The sequence below is a fragment of the Mus musculus genome, chromosome 14, assembly GCF_000001635.26.
Source record: "Mus musculus strain C57BL/6J chromosome 14, GRCm38.p6 C57BL/6J".
NCBI classification, from domain to species: Eukaryota; Metazoa; Chordata; class Mammalia; order Rodentia; family Muridae; genus Mus; species Mus musculus.
Window position 1 is genome coordinate 121,205,012 of NC_000080.6, and position 15,516 is coordinate 121,220,527.

The 15,516-nt window shown below is 46.3% G+C and overlaps 1 protein-coding gene across 6 annotated transcripts in view; it reads left to right on the forward strand.

The window, feature by feature from the left end:
- Window positions 1-15,516, forward strand: part of Farp1 (FERM, RhoGEF (Arhgef) and pleckstrin domain protein 1 (chondrocyte-derived)) — a 248,577-nt gene that overhangs the window by 169,844 nt on the left and 63,217 nt on the right. For all 6 annotated transcript variants that reach the window (XM_006518914.4, NM_134082.3, XM_006518915.3 and 3 more), the window contains exons 3-4: window positions 2,243-2,347; window positions 14,366-14,408. In XM_006518914.4, coding sequence (XP_006518977.1) covers window positions 2,243-2,347; window positions 14,366-14,408 — 148 coding nt within the window. The remainder of the gene's footprint in view (window positions 1-2,242; window positions 2,348-14,365; window positions 14,409-15,516) is intronic.

The window sequence follows — 15,516 nt, forward strand, 5'->3', positions numbered from 1 at the left end:
GGAGGCATTTTAGGTTATAGTGGCCTGATACCCATTGGAATGTTAACAGTGAGTTCCTGGAAGACATCAGAGTGTCATTTCCTTGTGAAACTGTCCTGTAATGGGTCTTTCTGCTTCTACATGTGTTCTCATGCCATGCTGTGAGTGTAGCCAGAATTCACAGGGAACTCAGAATGCTTCCAAGTCGCCATCCTACAGGGTCTTGGGGGCTAGAAAGCAGTCACTTAAAGTCTTTGTCAACATCTCCATGTTACCTAGCAATCCAATACCATAGAAGGCACAGTTCATGTAAATGTGCACAAAAGAGTAAATTTTCAGAACATTTTAAAGAAATGAAATCCACTTTGTCACTATTAACTAGATCCTGGTAACTTATTTACATCCCACCCCAGGCACACAGTCATTTGCGGTGCTGCTCTGTGACAGAACATAGGGGTTTGCAAGGCAGAGGTGAGGCTGAGGGCTGCAAGAGCCTTGTTTTAGGACCATGAAGTTAGTTGTGCACATGGAAGCCTGAACTGACTCAGTAGAGGACTCAAGATCGTTGTAACTCTCCCCCACCTCTCTTATGACATGTTTAGTCTAACACCCTTGTCCATAAAGACATCCATTGTGTAATGACTTTTCTCTGCTTATTTAAATTTCTAGTGTTGAACTGTGAAGTTTCATTTCTCAGACTCTGTAAACCTAGATGAAGTTATGAGATTCCCTTAGTTCCAGGAATTCTTTGGGAAATATGAGTGCCTGCCAGCTGGGCAGAAAATTGGCGAATCCTAAAACAAGCAGACAGTGTTGGAAGTTATGAAACGGACTGTAGTCTTTCTTAAAATAAAGAAATAAAGAAAAAGGAAACGCTGTACGGCATAGGAATTCTTCCACAGCTTCATACCCCCATGGTCCGTTTTTAAAAGAATGGTTTTTTGTTAAGGTGTTTGAATTGTGCTGGAGTTAATGAAAGAAAGAAGATTCCAGGAAAAAAAAATGGCAACCCATAAGCTTAATCATGCATCTTCTTGCATGCTGGTGTGAGAAGAGGAGCCTAGAACCAAGGATTAGTCTAAGCAGACCCAGGTCCCTGTCTGCCAGCCTACCTGGGAAATGTCCGTATGTGTACAGCATATTGGAAACAGCAGAGAACAGAACCACAGTGGCAGAAGGCAGGGTTGGTGACCCGTAGTTCGTGGTCCTCTTTTATGTCCCTTCCTTTGGATAAGCGTGCATGGGCTCGCTTTATATTGGGCAGAAGGGAGATTTCTGGTAGTCACAGCTCACTCCTGCTGCCTGTGCATGTGACCCACGGACACAGGCCAGAGAGCTGAGATTATCCACAGAAGATGTCGTACACCCGCAGGTAGCTGTGGCTATCTTCCAGCTTGCTCTGATGGCAGCCATGGGACCATAAAGCGGTGTCTGTTAGAGGAATAAAAGCGCAGAATACCCCACGCTGAACCATCTTTATTGGCCCCTGCAGCCTTGCAAGGACAGGCTAATGGGCACACTCATTGTACCTGTCAGGTCTCAGCCCTCACCGTCGTTTAATATCGTGAGTTAGTTGGCTCCTGTTACGTGGGTATTGGAGAGGTAATGGAAACATAAAACCGGTGACTTTTGCCTCCCAAGGTTTGATGCGTGTGGTAGAGTTTGATCCATCATAGCAGCAAGACCTTAGGAAGCCATGGAGTTATAAAGAGAAACCAAGGCATAATTCTAAATGGGTTACTGCTCACATCATTCCCTTCTCTTCCACCTTGTGTACCTGGGAATTGAACTTAGGTCACTTGTCAGGCTTGGTGGCAAGCCCTTTTACCTGCTGAGCCATCTCCCCTGCCCTGGCTTAACAACTGAATGCTTTAGGGAAAGTCACACAATTCCCTGCTCTGTATGCAGCAAACCCAAAACTGCTCTCAGAAACAGATGACAAGCATGCTTTCAGAGGCTAAGGCAGGAGGATTGTGTGTTCAAGGCTTAGGCCGGGCTACATAGCAACATACTCCATCTCAAAACTAAAGAGAAATGAAAGCAGTTTGTTACTAGAAAATGGGGAGAAAATGACTTTATCTCCAAGTTGAGTCCGCCAAAGCACAGATACAGAGGGGACACCCAGGATGTCACAGGGTGGGTGGTGGCAAGTCTCGCTGACCCCATGTGTGCCCCTCTGACGGGAGAATCGGGAGCAGCATGGTTTGTGTGCCTCGGTGCCTCCAGCAGAGACTCTTGTAACCCCACTTTTCTTTGTCCGCAGCAACGAGCGCCAGGGAAGGTTCTGTTTGACGCCGTGTGCAACCACCTCAACCTTGTGGAGGGCGACTACTTCGGCCTGGAGTTCCCTGACCACAGGAAGATCGTGGTAGGAGATGGGGGCGAGGGTGTCAGATTCATGTCACCTTACCATCCGTTCATCTTCAGGGTGGGAGGGATCGCTGCCTGTCTTTGATCGTGCAGAAGTAAATATGAGGAAAGCACCCTCCTTTATATTTAAATCTATATTTGGTTAAATGTTCAAAATGCATGCAGCAGTAATCTGTGCATGTGCCAGCAGTGTCTGAGGAGCTGGAGACTGGAAACAGCCCCCTCCACCCTGCTTCCGCTCTGGGAGTCAGGCTGCCTTTATCCCTACACATCCTTCCGGGTTTCGGATAAAAGTCTGTTGGGTGTGTGTGTGCGCGCACAGACACAGCTCTGCCATGCACCGAGGAAGCCCTTTACAGCGCTCTTTATTTCCTGACTCCAAAGGGAGTTCTTCTCATCATGAGGCCTCCTCTTCTGTTTTTCACAGTTGTCCACGTCATCTATAACTTGTGCTGTAAATGATGGACTGTGGTTTTTCTTTTTCTAATACAGGTGATGCCGCAGCAGGCAGACTAGCGTAAAGGTTTCTGTAGTTCAAAGCCAAAGGTGCAGCACGGCCCAGTGAATGGGTCCAGCTGTTTAAACATTTGCAAAGCACGTCAAACCATGCTTTTAAAAGGCTTGACCGTTTTGAATGCTTCCTGGTGTGGTCATTGTTTTGGTCGATGGCCCATTTAAAAGGCTGGTTTCTCTGTTATTAGCCACCAGTTTAGGCAGTAAGCTGATTGGCTGCATTCCCTCATAGCCTTTTGTAGTCTATAGAGTAATACAGAGGACTCAATATTCTGGGGATGCCATAATGAAGATATAGAGAACCTGTCAGCTAAAAGGTGGCATGCTTGAGTCAGAGGACAGCCCAGGACTGTGTCAGGTCTTCATGGAGCCAGGGTGCTTTGGGGCAGTGAGAACAACAAGCAGAGGGAAGCCAGATCTGGTGACATCAAAATCTAGGAAGAGTGCGTCCCACGGATGGGGAAGCCCTGCTGTTCTGGGCTGGGCTCACAGCCAGCAGCACTTGAACCAGAATCCTAAAGTGAGGCAGGTGAGATTTCTCTGCGAATCTCCAAACACTCTGCCTTTGTCCTCACCTTTCTGTGGTTTCTGTTTGTTCATTTGCAGCAGTGTCTAGGGTCTTTCATACACTAGGCTCTGCAAACTTTATCCCTAGCCCATGCTGTCTTCTCCTAGTCAGTATCATAATTCCCTGGCCCAGTCTAATGCGGCCACAGACCTGCCAACTCGTAAATCCCCATTTACCCGACAGTTTTGTGTCTCCACTGATCCTTGAATATAGAAGCAACGTGAGTTGAAGCGTCAGGTGGCAAGAAGTGTGGTTCCCATTCACTAGAGAGTCCAGGAACAGCAATTACCATCCATTGCTGTTGGGTGGGGCGTTGCTTCATAAGCTCATTTTATGTTAAAGTAATAGCTTTCCAGACGTGCAAAGACACACTAGCTTGTTATTTCTAACAAGCCTGCTCAGCGCCTGCCCAAATGGCTGCATGCTCCTAATGGTCTTGTGTTCCCAGGCTTGTCCGAGTCCTGCCCAACTAGAGTTGCTTTTCTGCTGCTGAGGTCAGCAGAGGGGTCTGAAAATCTGCAAATAGCTCCTTGCCCAACTCTCAGCTATCTAATGGTAGAACAAGGGCTCCCGCCACACCCTTCTGACTTCAGATTTAGTGTCTTTCTGTGCAACCCTAGGGACTTATCTATGCCAGGAGCTAAAAAGGCTTGATTGATATGATCCATGATAGCCATTAAAAGTTTGTACAATCACGAGAACTGAAAAAAACATATATATATGATATATATATATATCAGTGATGATGTAGAGAGACAGTGCTTACTCATATGTAACGGCAATAGAAACATTAGACTTGGGGATGTAACTCAGTGGTAGGCAACATTCAGGCTACGGGTTCAATTCCCAGACTACCCACCAATTCAAATACTACACAATGCATAGCATCATACGTGCACTTACCGTGTGCAAAGGCAGATAAGGCCCATTCCAAACAGCACATGAAGGGCTCAGTGCAGCCCTGCTCTAGGAGAACTTTATGAGGTCAGAGCAGTAGCTTGCACGCACTCTGAGGAAGAGCGGCCCTGCTGGTGCCATCATAGATGTATACCCAGCCGCTCGTTAGTCCTTCTTTGGGTTTTGGAGCTCAGGCTTGGGGAGTTGGGTTGTCCTTGCAAAGGTTCTGGTAGCAGGTGGTAAAGGAGAAAATGGAATTCCAACTTCATTCTGTCCTGCCTGCTTTTCTCCCTGTCTGTGCCAACCTGGGAGCTAATTCCTATAATGGTAAAAAACAATTGTTTTCACGAAATTGATCTGCAGTTTTAAAGTGGACCGTGTAAGTGAGCAACAGTGTTCAAGTGGAGTCCCGGCTGTGCCTCCCTCTCTTTATCTGACTGCTGGGTTTTGGGGTACAATCCTTTGAAAATTCAATGAGTTTTACAATTATTACAGCATGTGCCCTGTGTGTGCATTAGCTATAACTTTAATGCAAATCCCTCTAAGGTGGGATGAGCGCTCAGTGTGGCAACATGTAATAAGCTCACAGTGTGGCGACATGTGATGGTCTCAACATGCCCTGAGCTGGTGGATTCTGTCTTGAACGTGCTAAGCAGCCAGTCTTGATTGTCTAGCCTGAGGAGGAGTGTAATTATCTGCATTTTCTTGGATGCTGAAGCCCTCCTGCCCTTGTCCCAGGCAGTGTAACCTTGGGGCCACCAACCCTCACTGTCACCTCCTTGCCAGGCCTGTTAGCAACAGGAAGACTGGGGCACACTGAGCCATCTTTCCAAGCCTCAGTTTTCTAATCTGTGAAATGGGGAGAATAGCGTCCCAAAGCATCACAAAACAAAAATGTGTTCATCCACACAAAGCACAGGCCCTCAGGAAGTGCTCTGCAAGCATGCGTTGCAGGAAAGTCTGTTACCATGTTCACCATCGTCACTCTTGTGTGTGTTTCAGATCTATAATGGCAGCCATTTTTTATTGTGATTCATAGTCCTGACTTTGCACTTTGCCATTCAGCATGCTTGCAGAAGAGAGTCGTTTTGCATAACTCTGCAAAGCAATTGCACAACTCCCTGTGCCCCCACCCCACCCCTGGGTCCTGCACTCTTTGTTTACCTGTCTATAATGGGGCTCATTTGACTCACTTGAAGGGTCATCCACCAGGCAGACTCTGTCTCCCTGTTTCCTACCATTTCTGTTGTGTGTACACCATATCCCGTGCCCTCATTTCTCTTTTGATTGATATGTGAGTTGCATCCACATCTGGGCTGCTCTGAGCAGTACTGCAAGGAGCTTGGGCTTGCTCCCATATCCAGCTGTGATGTTACCTTGGCCAGCCTCCCTTTGGAAGGCCGTTCACACATCTCCCAGTCCTGGGGTTGACTCTGTTAGCTTTGCTCAGTTTTCTGAGTAGGATACACAGGGAACTCTCTTCCTCAGCGTGCCTGTGAGACTAGGATTATGACTTTTTTAACTTTGGGTGAGAAGGTGTTGAATTCAGGCAACTTGAAATCCCGCTCAGCCCTTTGCCTCTCTTCTCACTGTTTTAAATGTTCAAGTCAGGCACTGTCCTCCCCTCCCTCTCTTCTCTTCCTCAGAATCTTGTCAAACCCAGGGCCATGCATATGCTAGGTAGACATTCCTAGAAAGAAGAATGAGGGTTTGCTATAGTCTTAAGATGTTTCTCAAGGTTGTGCATAAGAAAATGGTAATTATTAAGTTGTTAGTTGGAAAACTTGTCCTGTACCTTGTTAGTCAGCAGAGGTTGTCACATGCTCCTAGTGCGGTTACCTCCTGCAGCTCCCTGCTCCAGACAGTTTCTGTCCCTGAAGGATCTGGAACAGAGAAGTCTGTAGAGCAGAGAAGTCTTTATCAGCCTTAAAAACATATATTGGGCCGGGGCCTAGCAAACACAGAAGTGGATGATCACAGTCAGCTATTGGATGGATCACAGGGCTCCCAATGGAGGAGCTAGAGAAAGTACCCAAGGAGCTAAAGGGAACTGCAACCCTATAGGTGGAACAACATTATGAACTAACCAGTACCCCGGAGCTCTTGACTCTAGCTGCATATGTATCAACAGATGGCCTAGTCGGCCATCACTGGAAAGAGAGGCCCATTGGACACGCAAACTTTATATGCCCCAGTACAGGGGAACGCCAGGGCCAAAAAGGGGGAGTGGGTGGGTAGGGGAGTGGGGGTGGGTGGGTATGGGGGACTTTTGGTATAGCGTTGGAAATGTAAATGAGCTAAATACCTAATAAAAAAATGGAAAAAAAAACAAAAAAAAACAAAACATATATTGGGTCTTCTGTGCCAGAAGCGCTGTTGATCTTGACTTTCTGCCTAATGTGCTAGCTGATTGGTGTATGGGTTTGGGGCAGATAAAAGGTAGTTTTTGCTAATAATGGACACTGAAGCCTGAAGTGGATACCTGGTAGCCAGGTGGGTCCAGCAGAACCTGGGCAGTCTGATGGGAGACATGTAATGACAGCATAGATAGAGCAACAGATGGCATGAGCAAGAATGTCGCTATGTTCCACTTGAACATCACTTACGGAGGCAAGATGGCCTTGCTGGCCAGCCTCACCCAATGGGCAAGTTCTAGGCCAGCGAGAGACTTGATCTCAGGAAGAAGCTAGACGATGGTCCCGAAGGCTTCCTCAGAATACCTAAGGTATTCCTCTGCCCGCCATGTGTATGTATACCCGCACACACTCACAGTGCACCTGTGTACACACAGTGCACCTGCACACACACACAGTGCACCTGCACACACTCATAGTGCACCTGTACACACACATAGTGCCCCTGCACACACACATAGTGCATCTGTATACACACACAGTGCACCTGCACACACACAGTGCATCTGTACACACCCACAGTGCATTTGTACATACACATAGTGCACCTGCACACACACATAGTGCATCTGTACACACACATAGTGCACCTGCACACACACACACACATAGTGCATCTGTACACACACTTAGTACACCTGCACACACACATAGTGCACCTGCACACACACATATTGCATCTGTACACACACGTAGTGCACCTGCACACACACATAGTGCACCTGCACACACACACACATAGTGCACCTGAACACACACATAGTGCATCTGTATACATACATAGTGCACCTGCACACACACACAGTGTACCTGCACACACACAGTGCATCTGTAAACACACACAGTGCATCTGTAAACACACACAGTGCATCTGTACACACACATAGTGCACCTGCACACACACACACAGTGCACCTGCATACACACACATAGTGCACTTGCACACACACATAGTGCACTTGCACACACACATAGTGCATCTGTACACACACATAGTGCATCTGCACACACACATAGTGCATCTGCACACACACACACATATTGCATCTGTATACACACATAGTGCACCTTCACACACACAGTGCATCTGTACACACACACAGTGCATCTGTATACACACACAGTGCACCTGCACATACACATACATGGGGGGAACCCACCATTGTATGATGGCCATGAGAGTTTGTATTTCACATGGCTTTTGCATATCATGAAATATAATTCTTCATTAAGATGTTCTTCTCCCCCCCCCCAACTAAACCCCTAACACACACTTAAAACTGTTAGCCTATTTGCTCCAGAGCCATATCAAAACCAGCTACAGTAGAGATCTGACCCATACACCACAGTCACCAGTGTCTGCTTGGTTTTATTCCTCTCAGGTAGGTATTCTGCCATCCATAAATCTCAGCGGGCAAGTTTAGGGAAATTCTTACCCAGCCTTCACACTGAAGCCGGAAGCCATGATTCTCCCCTCAGGCCTGCTTAGCCCAAGCACTGTGCTTTGTCTGTTACCTTTGTTGTCTGTCCCCAGCTTTCCTTATGTCAGGAAGCACTGCATCCAGCCCAGAGAGCTGCGTGGATCACATCTATTCCCCTGGTGATGGAATGAGCCCAGGAAGGCACCTGACACATAGTAGGCAGTTAGCTCTCTTGGATTCAATCTATCCTTGGGTCATAACTCAGAACGCCCACCAGTCTTTAAAGAATCATCGTTTCTAAGCCTGATGAGTCAGCCTGATTTCTTATGTCAGTCTGGGTACTCATGGGAAAAGCCTGATATTTGTTTCCTGTGTCCCTTCTAGCTGGGAGGAAAATGTTGCCTGTGGCAAGTGTGCTTTTGATGGGTTTTAACTTAGAAACTGCAGTCATTTGTTATGATGGGTGTCCCTGCTGGCTGTCCTTTATTTATGAATAGTCACGGTCCCTCACCTTGCTTCTTCCCTGGGGGGTGACTCTAAGGCAAGATGGGGCGCTGTGAGGAACATGTCAGGTGTAATGGATTAAAAATATCTCAGAGCATGTGGTAAGCTGGAGGAGATGAGGGAGCAGGTCAGCTCTGCCACCACAGCAGGGTCTGACCCTGTGTGCCAACAGGTGGCCCCAGAGTGACAGGCCCAGGCGGTGAGGCTCTCTGCAAGCCGACATACATACTTCAGAATTTGCTTAGCAGAAGCCTAGCTCCTGCTGAGGCTTCCTGGCACATTTTTAGAAAAAGAAAATCCATCATAGCCAAATGACATCTTTTAAAATGAACATTTCAAAGGTAATTATAATCAAACAAGTGGCTTACAAATAGATAAAGCTGGATAATTGCTATTTTGTGAGTGCTGTGGCTAAGCCCCATGGCCGACCCCATCTTAAAAAGCAGATTTGGGGGCTGGAGAGATGGTTCAGTGGTTAAGAGCACTGACTGCTCTTCCAGAGGTCCTGAGTTCAAATCCCAGCAGCCACATGGTGGCTCACAACCACCTGTAATGGGATTGCCCTCTTCTGGTGTGTCTGAAGATAGTGACAGTGTACTCATATACATAAAATAAATGAATAAATCTTTTTTTAAAAAAAGCAGATTTGGCAGCTAGGGATATATCTTAATGGTAGAATCTAGCATGCACAAGGCTTTGAGGCACCAGCATCTTGACATATTAGTTAATTGATTAAAAATTGGACTCTCTGGGTTAAGGTTTCTAATCATCCAAGTAGCCCCTGCCTCCCTCACTTCCACACCCCCCCCCCCCGGACTCAGGCGTGGCTTTGTAATGTTAAGCCTTGCCTTTATTAGCAAACTTCCTTTTGCATAGATCTGAAATAGCAAGGTCTGTGTAAATGCACTTGGTACACAACTGCACAGGTAGAGCCTGTACCATAATGAACGGTGTGCTTTAGCTTACAGATCTGCCTTGACTCTTTTATTTAAAGCTGTTCTTGTAAGTCGGTGTGAACACTCTGCCATGTATGGTCTGAGTGTGCTCAGTTTCCCTTAACAACTCAGTATTGGGTGCTTGATACGGGTACTCATCTAGCTTAAAAGGAATTCAATGAATTTAGCCAGATCCAGATCACAGTCCTGGGCTGGATACAAGAATGCTCTTCATTTGCTGGGAAGAGGTAAATGTTGTTGAGTGTCTGACGTGAAGAAAGGTTACAGAATGAACAGGTAGGAATGATTGGCGTGTAGGAAGTCACTTATAAATCCCCGTGATCTCATTTGAGCTTTGCCAGTGTCTGCGCTTTGATAGCTCCAGACAGCACACTGAGCAAGCAATCTGGAGATGTGTGCACAGAGGCCTTGATTCTCCAGTGCTATCCCCAGAGCGGCAGGATGTGTCAGCATTCCCGGAAACTGGCTGGATCAGGAACTCAAGGAGAGTCCAAGCGTGGGTATTTTAGCAAGTTCATGGCGAGGTGCAGTTACGCTTGCCTGTAGTTCCAGCACTTGGGAGGCTGATGCAGGGATGCCCCTGAATCTAGGAACACAAGAGCCACCTAGTCAACACATCTGAACCCATCTCAGGGACTCCCTTAGTGTAGAATTCTTGTCTAGCTTGCGCAAGTTCCTGGGTCTACTTCCCATCTTTGAGGCAGCAGGCCTGGTGGCGTATACCTTTGATCCCAGGTGGATCTGTGTGAGTTCAAGTCCAGTCTGATCTGTAGCGAGATCTACAGGCCAAGCAGGGCTACACAGTGAGACCATGTCTCATTTAAGGTGGGAGAGGGGGGCTTTGTATAAAGGAATTAAAAACAAAAGCCCTTAGGATGATCTTGACACTATGGCCTTCAGACCCACTTTGTGAAACAACTATGGAGGGCTGTAAGTTTTGTACTAACAGATTTGTTTGTTTGTTCATTATTTTTGAAACAAGGTCTGTCTTTGTAGCCCCGGCTGGCCTTGAAGTGTTCTGTTCTCGGGACTCCCAGTGTTGGGGACTACAGGCGTGAGCTGCCCTACCCACTCAGAGGATTGTTTGGAAATCAACATGCTTTTATATTGTCATGCCATGGCTTTTGACTCCGTTTTGTGGACATTTCTTATTCACTTCAAAAATAATTTCAAATTTCTCCTTGATTTTTCTTTCTAGAAGTGAGTTCATTGTGAACATACAGAGGTTTCCCTTGTTTTTTTAATTTGTTAGGTTTTTAAATTAGTTTCATAATGGCTGAGGAATGTAGTTTGTATAACACAACACTTTTTAAAATAGTTGGCTCATGGCCCAGCACATGACCTATTTTGGTAAGAAGTTTACATGCAAACAAAAAGGATGTAAACATGTCCTAGCAGCATTTCCGGCAGCTACGAACAGACTGAGCATACAAGAGCATTTCTGGGTTGACAGCAGAGCTGAGAAAGCCCGTGGCCCAGACGTCACCATGTAATGGTAGCTGAACCACGTCTATGTTTAAGGAGGTGGTGGTAGACAGAAAAGCCCATACTGGTCCCTGCCTGCCAGGTTAAATGTGGGGCAGCTGTGGGTGCTTTCCTTTTGGATTCCCATATGGCTGGCCTAGCCTCTGTCCATCCACAGTTGTGCTTGTTTGTTTTGTTTGTTTAACCTCACACAATGTGTTTTCCCTCTGAGAGTTTAGCCCATTCTCTCACGTCTCTCCATCTTAGTGTTCTAAGTGGGCACATGTCTAGAAATTATTGTCATTTTTTTCTCTGCTGCCTCTGCCATTTCTGAGTCCTGGCCTAGGTTGGGTTGGGTTTTTATTTTTCCCATGGGCCTCCTTTTTCTGATTCTGTACCTGGTGACTTTGGTTGTCAGTTGCATGCTGGGTAGTGTGAACTTGGTTGGCCCTGTGGGGCGCTCTGCGTTTGTCTTCTTACGTACTTGCTTGTTCCGGATGCAGTTACTGGGAAACCATTTGGACCTTTAGTCTTCAACTCTAAAGCTGGTCAGGTGGAAATGCTTCCAAAGCCTGCCTCCTCACGACTGTCTGGAGGCCCACAGAATTGGGGGCTTTTCTAGCCTGGCTGGGGGGAAGTCTATGCTATTCCTGGCTTCCTGTGAGCCAGATATTGTTACCCTCAATATGTCCTGGAGGCTCTTCTGGATTGCAGATGGCTCAGTCACACTAGCATGAAGACCTAAATCCAGATCCCCAGCACCTACGGGGAATGAGGAACAGCTGAGCACGTCAGTAACTCTGTCACTGACGTGGGGTTGGGGAAGAGGGGACAGGCAGATTCCTGGAACTCACTGAAACAGTCAGCTGGGCAGATTGGTGAGCTCCAGACTCTTGTGAGAGATGCTGTCGTGATAAAGGAAGACAACTGATGTTGGCCTCCGTATGCACAAGTGTGTGTGTGTGTGTGTGTGTGTGTGTGTGTGTGTGTGTGTATGCGTGCATGTGTGTGCCCCTTTAGCACTCGTATCCAGCTTATCAATAAGTCCCACTGGTTTTTAGATAAGGGGGCAGAGAGACTGCCTGCTTGATGCAGTGGGAACCAAACCTCCTCCTTTATAATGACCCTGCTGCTTTGATTACTGAATTGTCCTATTCCTGTGACCAATCGAGGCTCACTAGTGAGGTCCATGCTGGCCAGGTGTACAGAATGAGACTGCCTCAAACACACTCGGTGAAGAACATCATTGCTCATCCTGCCCGGTGATGCGTCACGTAGACATCCATTACTTCATTTACTTGCTTCATGTAGGCTGTTGTAAACATTGTATCACTGTCATAAAAATGTTAAGGTTAGCATTCATTGGATATACATTTTGTATGAACAAATACACGTTTACAGACACAGGTGACCAGATGGAGGAAGATGTGAAGGGACACCTTCAGATACCTGCCGCAGCACCTGTAGCCAGCTGTGCCAACACCTTACCTATAAATAAGAATTGTGCCCTGGCCTTCTTCAGTGACAACACACACATGCACACAAACACACACACACACACAGGCACATACACATGCACACACACACAAACACACATCACATGTATCGTGTTTAATGCCTGAGGTGGTATTTCCTTGTTGTGATTTAGATTTCCAGCACAAATCCTTCCCCGCTGTCGGCATTTTCTTCTTTGCCCTTGAAAGTTTCTCTGTGTAAAGACCTGCCATTCCCAACATCACTTCTACAGGCAGCGTCTGTCTCTTATGTTTCTTTTCACCACGAGGATTTTAACCTTGGTTCTGTCCTAGGTACAAAGAGAGTCCTTTTCAACTGACCAGCAATTCAAGGGCAGTTTTTAAAAAGCTATGCATAGACTGTGTGCTTAGCTTGTGTTTTATTAATAAGGCCAGCTGTTCTTTCTCTGATTTGAATTACATGCAGGGAGCATAGAGGTGAGAGTTAGGACTTAGGGGTGAGTGAACCTAGTTCAGTTCTAGCTGAGCCTCTAGGATGGATCCTGTACCATGCATGACTCAAGTTTCTCTCCTGGACCCCAGGAGTCCCTCTGGCTTTGAGGGGCAGATAACTTTAGGTGGCATGTGATGTATGATAGCATGTATGTATGTAGATAACATGCGTGATAGTAGATAGTCTGTGATGTAGGATAATCTATAAATACTTATCCCTCCTCTCTTGACTCTCAAGGATTTTTCTATTTTGTGTATAGGTGACCATATAGAGAGATATAGGTATATATCATGCATATTTCATTTGGCCACTAATGTGACCATTCATTAGCTGCTCATTCATTAATATCTTCAGAATGGGTAAATATCTACACGTTTAAAAAGCACAAATAAGATTTAAAAATTTGGGCTTTTAAACATGTTTGTTTTTATTGCTTTTAAACGTGTAGGTGTGTCTGGGCACCTGAGTGCAGGTGTCCATAGAGCCAGGCTCATCAGAGTCCCTGGAGCTGGAGTTACAGATGGTTGTTAGCTGCCTAGCACTGGGAACACGGCACTGGGAACCGAACCTTGCTCTGCTGCAGCTCTTAGTTCCTAGCACAGCTCAGCATTCTACTGCTGAGGGCTCCATCCACCCCTGTTCACCATCCACCTGTACTTAAGAAAGGGTGTTTTTACATATATGTTAATATGTACATAAGTGTTTTGCCTACATGTATGTAAGAGTACCACGTCCGTGTAATGCACACAGAGGCCAGAAGAGGGCGTCAGATGCCCTGGAACCGGAGTTACTCGCAGTTGTGAGTAGCCTTGTAGATGCTGAGGATTGAACCCAGGTTCTCCAACAGAGCAGACAGTATTCTTATCCGCTGAGCCATCTCCAGCCCCTTAAAGAGGTTTTAATGGCCAGGTTCAGGCATAGTATCTGCAGAATGTGCACTAGAACAATCTATAAAAGGAGTTAGCAGAGCTTGGAGCTGTGGTCTTCTTCCAGAGGACCTGGGCTCAGTACCCAGTATGCACATGATGGCTCACAACCATCTACAACTTAGTCCTAGGGGATCCATCACCCTCTTATGGCTCCTAGGAGCACTGCACAATGTGGTACCCAGACATACATGCAGGTAAAATACCTGTACACAGAAAATAATAAAACAAAAGATTTATAGGATGTGGCACTGTGAAATGTGGCATTCTAGAAGAAAAAATGCTCACGACCTCACATTCTCAAAAGTACTTCCCTTTCAGTAGCTTGAAATGGTCTCCAGACCCTTGCCCGTTCTTGCTGACATTCTGTCTCCGTTTGCTCTAGGTGTGGCTGGATCTCCTGAAGCCCATTGTGAAGCAGATTCGAAGTAAGTGTATCCTTTGAGCTTCCTGGTGACAGCAATTGTTAGGCCAGGTGATTCCCAAGTGGAGGTGTCTTTTTGTCTGTGACATGAATCCCTAGAGATACAAATTCCTTGTTCCCTCATGACAGCTTGTCAGCACCCACTAATCCACAGACTGTTAAAATAGGCAACTTCCGCCATTTTCATGCATAATCCTTTGGTAATCAAAACCTCGCTTAGAAATCAAACATCATCTTGATTAATGACTAATGCCTGCTATTAAGCCCCCAGAATAATTGCGCTTGTCTCTTCTGTGCTGTTTGCTGTTTTAACTGTTCTGTGCTCAGGGGAAGGGTGGAGCCTTCTGTTCTTGAAATAGACTTGAGGTTTTCTAATCTTCTTTTCAGAGCCTATGAAATCAGAATGCTAGCATTGTCTGGGGAGAAAGTGCTTAATTGTGAGCGTGAGATTGTGTGTGCTTAATGTGTGTCTGTGTGAGCGTGTGTATGTGACCGTGTGTGTGCCTGTATGACTGTGGTTGTATGGGTCTCTGTAAGTGTGTGTGTGGTATGTATATATGGTATGTATGTGTCTGTCTCTGTGTGTGTGGGGGGGTGGGTGGGGTGGGGGTGGGTGTGTATGAGATGCATGTATGGGATGTATGTTTCTATGTGAGTGTGTGTGTGTATGGTGGGGGGTGTAGTGTGTGTTATGGTATGGTATGTGTCTGTGTGGTGGGGGTGTGGTGTGTGTGTGTTATGTAGGTACGGTATGTGTCTGTGAGTTTGTGTGTATGGCATGTGTGTATGTGTGTGTGTGTGTGTGTGTGTGTGTATGGTGGGTTATGTGTGTTATGTAGGTATGGTATGTGTCTGTGAATGTGTGTGTATGGTATGTGTGTGTGTGTGTGTGTGTGTGTGTGTGTGTGTGTGTGGTGGGTTATGTGTGTTATGTAGGTATGGTATGTGTCTGTGAGTGTGTGTGTATGGTATGTGTGTATGTGTGTGTGTGTGTGTGTGTTGTATGTATCTGATGAGCAAGTAGAACTCTAATATGAATCCAGCCTGTATATTAGAAGAGCTTAAGGGGCCCATGAGAACAATAGGAAAGAGGAAGCATGGTTTTTTGTTCT